At 43.8% G+C, this 10889-nt stretch overlaps 1 protein-coding gene across 1 annotated transcript; it reads left to right on the forward strand.

Moving 5' to 3' along the window:
* The first annotated feature begins 1013 nt into the window (after positions 1-1013).
* LOC133010275 (Krueppel-like factor 2) lies at positions 1014-3949 on the forward strand. Its single transcript, XM_061077795.1, has 3 exons — positions 1014-1434; positions 1666-2650; positions 2760-3949. The coding sequence occupies exons 1-3, from the start codon at positions 1357-1359 to the stop codon at positions 2933-2935; spliced, it is 1239 nt and encodes a 412-aa protein (XP_060933778.1). The 5' UTR covers positions 1014-1356; the 3' UTR covers positions 2936-3949.
* The last annotated feature ends 6940 nt before the right edge of the window (positions 3950-10889 follow it).

Consider the following 10889-nt stretch of genomic DNA (forward strand, 5'->3'; position numbering starts at 1 on the left):
TGTTGCTTAACTTTAATGCATCAGGAACAATGATCAACAGTGAACACTCAAAGATGATTTTACTGATAATTGTTTTACTGATGTTGCATCAGTGTGACAGTTCTACTTGTATTATCCTATTTGACCATGTAGCGTTTATTTAAGTTGAGGATTTGAATATTTATATCGATTATGAAACATGTCTTAATTAATTTTTATTCTTCGAATCACTAAAAGCATCACACAATCTCAGTACTGCCATTTTCACTGAGCATCTGTTTCGACAGTCTGATCGCCCATGTTTGCTACTAACAATGGGGTGTCTGTCGATCATAATCAGATTGAAACAAGCAGCCAGAGCCACACTGCACCCTTGAAGCTAGCATTTAACACACTGATGAACGATGGCTAGAACTCGCTCTCAACACCAGCGTGAACACAGCTGCATGTAGGGGTGTTGTGAAGTAGGAGAGAAGCCGTGGTGGCGCCTGGTGGCTGAAGGCCGCAGCTGAACAGAAACCCTGCGCTCGGGACAAGACAGCCGGGGAGGAAGCATTGGAGAAGCCTCGGATTCTGATCCGAGCACTGGTGAGAGGTTTCGTAATTTCATGAGATGCATTGTATTTAGCAGTGACAGTCACTGCTGTCATATACGTCATCGCAAAGTATCAACCACACAGTTTAAGAACACGATAATTAGTGGAAAGAATTCCGCGGCATGAGTGTGCGTAAAAGCGCACCTTAACCAGATGCGTCATACGCATGGCAGCCGCAGAATCTCTGTTCCTCTTTGTGTAAAGCCTCGTTGCTGCTTTTATCAACAATGTGTTAATGTGCTTATTATGTATTTTAGTTCTCTCTCTCTCTCTCTCTCTCTCTCTCTCTCTCTCTCTCTCTCTCTCTCTCTCTCTCTCTCTCTCTCTCTCTGCCACTTGTTGGACAGGTTTTGACAGAGGGGCGGGTTTCCTCTTCTCCGAGGTTAAGTAGCTGGCCGCAGCAGAGCAGAAGCAGCATTCCACAGCAGTCCTGCTCTGACTCCCTCACCATCTTTCTGCCTCTGACTCGCGGGGAACTCGTACTTTTATACCAAGGCTAAATTTAGGGGGACTGGCCGGTGCGCAGCGTCCCCATCCTGGACGCGCTTCCTTCCCCCAGCCTCGCATTGGTGTGCTGCGCGCAGAGAACAATATTTATAAGGAAAGCAGCTCCTTCCAGGCGCACAGCTCCACGTGAGGCAGGAGCAGCAGTTCATCAGACGACAGAAGAAGCGACGCAATCTGAAGCTATTTCTGGAGACTCAGCGGACGCTGGTCATTTCATTTAAACAGAGAAAGTATTTTCTCTACATTTAAGGAGACTTTTTCTTTTTAACAAGGCATGGATATGGCCTTAAGTGGGACCATTTTACCATCAATCTCTACATTCGCCAGCCAAAAGGAGAAAGGCTGGGAAGATGTAAGTTGCGCTCTTTCTATATTGACATTTCTTCTATACACAGACAGTGAGGTTTTACTCACTCTCACTTTTTACTGCTACTTCGAAACTTATTCAGACTTTAATAAACATGTTGTATGCCTTTTTCGTGATACCCTGTGTGTTTTCGACCTTTTGTATTGAGGTAAATGATTCTGTGGAAAGATCTTGATAGGTTCTGAAACTAATTCTGTCCTCTTATCCTCGCTCCAGAGGTGGAAGGCAAATATGAGCAGCGTTTCCTTGGACAGCAGCTGCCTGGGCAGAAAAGACGAGGAAGACCTGGATAAGTTCTTGGATCTCGAATTCATTCTCGCAAACACAGCTGGCTCTGATTCCTATCGGCTCCAGGAGACCGGGTCGTACCAGCAGCAGCAGCAGCAGCAGCAGCACACCGGGATGCCCCAGACCAGTTACACCTCTGTCCCTGACATGAACTGTCCTCCTCCACCCTACAACAGTCTGATGGCGGAGCTCCTTCGCTCCGACGTGGATGCGAGCTTCCTTCCCGGGAACAGTCTTAGCGTCCAGGGCAGATTCCTAATCAGCTCAACGCCTTTCCACACAACTCAGGATTTATTCCCCGACCACCTTAGCATTAAGGTGGAGCCCGCCTCCATGGACACATACGGACCTGTCATGGGTCTAGTGCCCCAGACCTGCACCAAAATCAAGCACGAGGGCAACGTGTCCTGCATGATGTCTTACGAGCAGCAGCCGCGACTGGCCAACTCCCCGCAGGCCGCGGTGGGCAGCATGACGCCGCCGCTCAGCCCGGACGACCTGATGAGCTCCGAGTGCCACCAGCCTCAGGTGTGCGTCTCCACCTCGCTGACCTTCCCGCACAGCTTCCACTCCCACCACCGCAGCGCGCCCGGGGGATTCCCTCACCAGAGCCACGGGATGCAGCTCCCATTCACAGGGGCGCACCACCACCACCAGTTCGCGGGTATGTTCGCAGAAGACGCAGCGATGAGTATGCAGCAGCAGCAGCAGCAGCCAGCGGCGGCGGCGGCCGGTCAGCGGCTCCTGCTCACCCCTCCGTCCTCCCCGCTGGAAATGATGGACACCAAGCCAAAGAGGGGGCGCCGATCCTGGCCGAGGAAACGGACCGCGACGCATACCTGCACTTTTACCGGCTGTTCGAAAACCTACACCAAGAGCTCCCACCTGAAGGCGCATCTCAGGACGCACACAGGTAAAATGTGCAGAGTGAATGTGGCGCGCTCTCCATTATGTCATACCCCTGTTATCATGCATGCAGCCAAACTTCATGTTCATTCACTGTCGTGTGTCTGTGTTTACAGGGGAGAAACCATACCACTGCAGCTGGGAGGGATGCGGCTGGAAGTTCGCGCGTTCAGACGAGCTCACACGTCACTTCCGCAAGCACACTGGACACCGACCCTTCCAGTGTCACCTGTGTGAACGGGCCTTCTCCCGGAGCGACCACCTGGCCTTGCACATGAAGAGGCACATGTAACGACAGTCCTGTGGGACGAAGATGAGCAGGACTTAAAGGCTGCGACCTGACAAAAGGACTATCATAATCCTACGATGAGCTTTAGAACGAAGCTATACAAATATATAGATACAAGCTCCTATAGGAGAATGAGCTGTAGTGGTACCATGGCAGGAGAAACAGCCACAGTATAATGAAGCCACTAGCCTGTTGACCACACTGTAATGCCTACAGGTATATTTATAGGAATATTATGGTGATTTTTTAGTTGGGGCAAAAGGAGCTTCCAGACCAAATGCCTTCCAATGATATTTGTAAAAAAAACATCTATTTAAAAGTTCTTGTTGAGGGAGACAATACACACACACATACAAACACCACAAAACAATGAGTAGCAATTGCCAGATATGACAGTAACAGATCAATTCTGTTCAGACTTATTTTTTGACTATGTAGCTGGTACTACGTTTTTATATGGATTGTTGTTTAAATAGACAACAGACTAAAGGAACATTCCACTCAACATGTCAGGCACATGCATCTGAAGCAACTGGAAGCAGACATTCCTTTGAAGAACTATGATTTTTTTTTCTGTATTTACACCATTGATGCCTTCTATAACACATTATTAAACATCTTACGAGTGCCATATTCTTCACTGGCTAAAAGACAATCAAAGTTTTATTCTGTGTTTTATATTGTAAGTGTAAACTGCACAAGAAATACGCTTTGAGACAATGTTTTGTTCTAAAACTGCCTTTCATTCTGTCCTCCTTGAAGGCTTGAATTGAATGTCGTGTCTGTGAGTCTGTCTGTTGTCCTCTAGCATTTGAAGTCAGGGTCTTACAGTCACAAGTGCATGCCATCTCAACACCAGCTGATTGACAAAGGGCTACGCAGTCAATAGTCTTATTGGCAATAAGACTTGTTTGTTTGTATCTTGAAGAAATGTACTGAAATGTATCTTGTACATATAATTTTTTACATAATGTAAATAGTTTATTTTAATGTACATATTAAACTAAATGAACAACATGATGAATGACTCTTGAGTGTGACTGAGAGCTGGGGGGAAGGTTGACAACTATATAAGATGTGCTTGACATGAATACAGGCACATACACAGGTTGATGGTTTGGGCCTGTGACCACTTGACACAGTGACAACCCAGAGGTCTAGAGGTGAGGCGGGACAATTAACCATAACAAAATAATAATTTATGATCAAATCTTTGTTTTAAAATAAAGAATTTGACAGTGGATAAGACTGGTTGACCTGCTATAACAAGGGGGTTGTGAGTGCCCCCCAAAATGTTGCAATCAAAAAATCAGTGCCTTCTTACAACATCTTGTCAGGTGCCATTTAATCACAGGTTGTGTCCAGGTCAAGCAAAAGTGATTCTTCGGTTTAAATTGTTTAATCCTAATCATTCTTACATGCATGTGGGATAAAAGCAAGAGATCAAAACAAAGTCTGAAAAGACATATAGAATGGTTCTCTCATAGACATGAATATCATTTTTTGGAGGTCGAGTGGCAGGTGAGCCCTTTTTCAGAAGTTGGTTAGATCCAGGCCGGCAGCATCAGACTGATGCTGCCCAGCTGGGGCAGAGTGGCTGCCAGGGCGCTGTGGCAGCTGCCTATAAATATAAACATTACACTGACATAATTACAGAGGCTCGATATAGATGGAGTCTGCGTCAAGGGCACAGGGGCGAACCACAATGAGAGGGAGTGATGGGGGGAAGCGGGGGGGAGAAAGAGAAACCCTGTCTCAAATAAACCGAAAAAGAGCCGCAAGGATGAAGGCAAGTTCATGACTAAGAGAAGAGAAAAATCTACCTAAAGGACGAGGGTTTTCAGGATGTTTTATGGATGTATAGTGGGAAAAATACATAATTAGCATATTATGCGAAGAGGCCTTTGTATCCTGCAGTTTAGTCCAGGAGATAAAGTTCGGCCCACGGATCAACAACCTATTAATCCACATGCAACCTCTTCAGCCCAAAAGGAAAAAACATGGGGAAACTGGGGAAACTGGGGAGCCCCCCCCGGACAAAGCTCTGATGAGGGAGGTCACTATATGCTTCAGGTGAAGTGCGTATGGGATCTTCTCTCTGATTCCAAAGGTGGATTTTGGTGCTTCCTAAAGTGGACAGTAATGTTCCTTAGAAGTAGGGACCACTAAAGTGTGTGGAAGTGAGAAAGTGGCCTCTTTTTTTTTCATCCTTCACACAACTGCTCCTGTGCGTTTTCTTGCGACACCTTCAACAAGAGAGCATGCAGTTTGTACAGCTAAACCATGGCTCATCCTTTCCTGTGGAAGCAGGCTTTTCACCTAAAGTGTGGCTACTCAGGACACGGGGAAATACTTGGGCCTTTAGACATGGATAAATAAAGAACACAAACTGGGACGCCACCACAAACATGTCAGAAACACATCGACATCAACACCAGAACAGAAAAGAAAGAACAGAAAAAGTAACTACCCAAATATTATCTCTTTAATAATAATTGACACAAACCGAAAAAACTTTTCCAAGCACCAAACAAATGTACCAAGTGGCTTATTTGTAGTGGTTGATAAACCAAGTGACTGTTTGAAATTCTTCATTACCTCTTCATTTCTCAGTCACTATTTTTCCACGCATGATGGTCGTGTGCTGGCCCTGAGAAAAAAGGAACCCTCCCCCCACCACAGCCCCTCCTGCTATTATTAGTTCATCTACTGAAAAAATTGATAATTTTCATTTCACTTTTTCTGCCGGGTACAGGAGGGTGGCTGCTGCTGCAAAGCGTGGGAATATCTGACCTGAGGGCAGTGGGAGGGCAGATGGTTTACATGTTGGATATGTAGCCTTCTAAACACTCCTGTGCATGCTGCACTGGTGGTGAGTGTGTTTGTATGTGTGGCTGTGAGCGACTTGCACACGAATAATGAATAAGGCTGTGCTAGGCAATGGTTCCTAACAAAACAAACAGTACACAATGTAGACAGGGACAGCACAGAATAGTATTCAAGTGCTGGTGTTTTATTTGTTGCAACACGCTGGATGATTGAAGATGTAAAGGTGTTAAGGAGAAATGGGCTAGCTGCAGTTGGAAGAAGTTAGCTAGCTAGAAGGCTAGTTCTTGGGGCTACGAGCTTTCTAAAAAGACTGTGGAGCAAATTACTCGTTAGATTAGGCTACGAATAGGCCTACTGCAAGTGCAGGAAGGTATTACTAAGGAAGGAGTGAGTCTTTAAAAAGACTGTTTATAAAGCAATGAATATCTGAATGATAGAGGAAACAAGAACAATCGCACAAACTCTGCAGAGTGTCATCTCAGTGAGGGTGAGCGCTGACCATGCCTGTGGTTACTTTTATACTCTGGTTGCGTACGTGCAAATCACGTTCAAATGATAACACTCCTCTTTTGATTGGTGGATCAGGAACGAAACAGTATTTAATTTGTTTGTGTCAGTCCAGCCCCTTGCATTTCACCACTGAGGAAGCTTCCACTTACCAGTGACAGGTCGGCAGTCTTTTTTTTAAATTTTTTTTTTTTTTTTTTTTCTCCGTCTGTGACATTGCGCCTTAAAAACTCCTACATGTATAATATATGTGTAGCTAACGCCCCATATTTCTAATGATGATATGACACTGACCCTGCCACAGCATCAACATTTCAAGATATCCACAAACTTTCAGTGTCATGGACTATTTCTTTGGTGGAAACTTGCTCCAGTGAAAGCCCTTGAGTCTGTGACACATTGCTGTTGAATTTGTAAATGTCATTATTCATCAACAAAGGCCCTTACGGAGAATTGAAGGTAAGCAAACAAACAAACATGACAGGGAGACATCAGGCCTAAATTCACTGTGATGACAGGATTAAAAGCAGGCTCAAAGAAATTCCATCAGACCCTCTACTGAATGTCTGTCAGTGTCCACGGCTGCTTTTGCGAGGGAGAACCATCGCACAGCTGACAGAGCCCGGTCCCTCTCTCACTGTTTTCCATCTCACTTCAGCTTAACGAGACTCAAAAACAGGATTATTTGGTTTCCTGATTGCACACAAACTGGCTGAGGGATAGAGTGGTCATCCTCCAACCTGAAGGTCGGCAGTTCGATCCCCAGTCTGACCCATCTGCATGCTGAAGTGTCCTTGGGCAAGATGCTGAACCCTGAATGGCCCCCCATAGAATAACTAAGTGCTGAGAATAGATGCACTGTATGAATGTGTGTGTGAATGGGTGAATGTAAAACTGTACTGTAAAGCGCTTTGAGTGGTCATCAAGACTAGAAAAGCACTATATAAATACAAAACCATTTACGCACGGACGCACGGACGCACGCACGCACGCAAGCACTCACAGACACACACACACGCACACTATCTCACTCAAATCCCTAACCCTAACCCTAACCCCAACCTCTAAATTTCCTCACTCTTTCGGGTGCTTCAAATGGTCCCCAAAAAGGTATAGGTACAGGAACACATACACACACACACACACACGCACACACACAAACACCCATACAGTGAAGCATGCTTCCTTATACTGTGTGAGCAGTGATGTTTTTACTGAGTCTCCCTCCCACCTCACCATCCAAGGCTGATGTTTTCACTCAGCAAGAGACTGTAAACATGCTCCTAAGAGCTTGTGCAACAGTTTATCTCAGAAGAATTCCCCACCGCAGCATATTCCTCTCAATCTCCAACACAGCTCACTCATAAATAAAAGTGTGTGTGTTGTGATGTGATACTGTTCCTGTCAGTGGTCGAAGATTAAACCAAAACACTGAATTTTTTTAAGGTTTTTCCCTCAACCTGATCTCTCTGTGGATAATCACATATTGAGATGTCATATTTCATATTTAGTTACTGGAGTCTCTAGTGACCGTTTTTGTATAAGTTGTAGGAACTTCTGGGTTTCTCTTAATTTCGTAAGGTCTAGATCTTACTATGCAAAGAACCTTAAGATAATGCATGTTGTGATTTAGCATTATACAAATAAAATAAAATTGAATTGAAACTGCACTCAGTGCTCATAGAGTCAGTACTGCCGATTCTTTTCTACAAAAGTAAACACTCTTCAGAAGTGGTACAAACATTTTTCTGGAGAAATTCCTTGAAGCAGAGAACTTTATCAACTGAAAAAAAAAGTACTTATCTGTATAGAGTCCCGGAGTCTCAGGTGCCAAGCATTGCCTGAAGAAAAGTGGGAATTCTATGTATGGAAAGAGGATGCCATCTACTGGGGACAGCGGGACACTCACGAAGGAATCCAGTTTCTGGATGCCTCATGAGAGAACACATTACCAAAGGTTTTCCAAATTAGTTTTCACCTATGGATCCATTTTTATCCAAGCTTAGGGAGGAAGTATCGGGTAAAGGAGTGAAATGAGATGGAGGGAACAGAGTCAACAAATGGTGGGGGAAATGGAGGAGGGGAGATATATGGCTGGCTGCTGTCCCAGAGTAACAAGATATTTATCCTTGTCTTTTTATTGCTCAGTCTTATTTACAATTTTGCTGTTGAATAAAATGTAATTATTTAAATTAATATTTTTGTTTTATCACACAAGGCCACCTTCTCTCAACCCACTGAAGTGTGGTCTGTTGCTTTCAGTGGCAATGGCACTGCAAACATCTCTGTGCATCAGTGTGACAGATTATTGTCCGTGGCAAATGACTTGATGCACACTCCTCCAAACATTTACACATTGTGCAGCCCAGTGCCTCAAACCAGAAAACACAAAAAAGTCTCCATGTGCCTTAGTGCAGACAGAGGCATGTTCCAGCTTCAAGTGTGAAACTAAAGCATTTCTTTTCTGTCAGTACCAGACTGACAACTAAGCAAAGACAGGATGAGTCCTTCTGCACTTGGTTTGGAGAAAGCTCCACTGGTACTGTGATTCTCTGAGAACCTTTCAAACATTGCTTTAAATGTAGCTTCCCAAAGACATCAGTCCACCTCTGACAGAAGATGTGTGTCTGTGGGACTGAATGGAATTTAGTGTCCCAATGGGACCTCATATTTTGTGCACATCTCTATTTACTGCTTTTTAAGTATTACGAAGTTTATATAGAGTAAATGATTATAGTTAGTAATTAAGGTTAGGACATTTATTGATGTTTAAGGTGTTTAGGGTGAGGGGCTAAGGAATGCATTATGAATTTGCATTGTGGCAGTGTCACCACGTGGATGGTAAAACAGAATTGGGAGTGTTTCAGGTCAGTTTCACAGCCTGTCCAACTCCCTCAAATTCCCTCATACTGCTGGGTGGACACGAATAGTCAAGTAGTCCTCCGTCTTCCAGAACTCAGTGGCACTTGAGGGCCCTAGATCCTTCCTTGCTGCTTTTTCAGGAATGGTCCACTGATTGGAATGCTGGTGGCTGATACTTACAGGCATCACAAACACAGGCTGAACCAGAAATTGCTCTGCAGCGGGCATTATATTCATCCATGTGTGTGTGAATATGCGTGGTCCTCAGGCAGAGAGGATAATCCCACTGTTTTCTCCTCCACACAGTAATGTGTGTTGCCAAGCTGAGAATAGTGGAGCAGGGAAGTGTGGCATGTGCTGACGAGGCCCAAAGTGAAAGCACGCTGGTCACAGGAGAGATGGAGGAGATACTGAACCAGTGAGGGCAAACCCATGTTTACCCTCCAGTTCTCTCTGACCCACATTCCCAGTTAAAAGCCAATAGGCTTTTCATTTCCTCCTCTCCATTACCACTAGGTAAACACAAACCTAGCAGGAATTTCCTGTTATTCCATACAGAGACATTTAGCATTCGCTAACATAGCAGATTGCTTGGGTTTCAGCTAATATGACCAGCAATGGCTGCAGTGTTTGCCCAGCATTCATTTCACACTGCACAGCTGTATCCTTGAAATGTATCTAAGTGTAATTTACTGCACATTGTGGCTGTGTGGAGGGAGTCACAGGACTGGCAGTTAGTCAGACTACGAGGTGAATAATTCCCCTCAAAGAGGATCAGAATACTAATTTTGAAATGTCCTGATTCTGCAATATTGGCTTGGTTTCCCCTGAGTCAATTAACACTTTGAAAACTTACACACAAGAAGCAGAAGTTGATTTTCACAGAGGGAACATGCATTTGGTTTGTATACAAAGCTGCTTTTGATTTTCAATAATTTATTAGTATGTTCTTTACTTAAATCTAATTCCTGCACTTGGAAGTGCAATATTAAAACACTGGAGTATTCAGCTCAAAATTACACCAATTTTTAGAGTTGAGTTCCGTTGGTTTACTGACCCGGCTCCTGTAACAGAACATGCACAAGTCCATTCTCATTAAACTGAAACGTTTATTCTAGTAAACAGTACAGACCATGTAGAGAGGATCACTGTTCAAAAATAATTCTCTCAGCAATAAGTGTAACTGTAGGCAACCTCCTAAATGGTTCCTTGTCAAGTTTACTTTTTCTTCTTCTTCTTCTTCTTCTTCTTCACTTTGAATGGGACAAATATAATAGACATGATACTATACAGACTGTTTACACACTGTATCCATCTTAATAAAGACAGCTCAGATTATTTTACCTTTGTGTGAGGGAGGGGGGGGGGGCATGCCTCAGACAAGTAATATTGAAGTGAATTTAACAAAATAAAAAAATGTAAGCAGCTCACTGTTATTCATCAGCATGTCAGTAAAGACAAAATTCAAGTTCTTTAAATCTATATGAAATATCCACTTCTTAAAAAGAGAAATAAAACTGACTATAACTAAGGAATTCAGTTGTAAATAGTTATGTTTCAGCTGTCACTATATAAATATGTATTGTTTTAAATAATCATTTTGATGCTCATTTCAAAATACTGAGTGTTGCATTTGTTAATATTACATTCTGTAATGAAAGGTGTTTAGATTGTGCTGCTTTAGTAGGATGAAAACAGCAAGTTGGGGGGGGGGGGGGTGGAAGGTACATAAATAAACACATTAAAAACATATGCTACA

This window comes from Limanda limanda, chromosome 9 (genome assembly GCF_963576545.1).
Source record: "Limanda limanda chromosome 9, fLimLim1.1, whole genome shotgun sequence".
Classification (NCBI taxonomy): Eukaryota; Metazoa; Chordata; class Actinopteri; order Pleuronectiformes; family Pleuronectidae; genus Limanda; species Limanda limanda.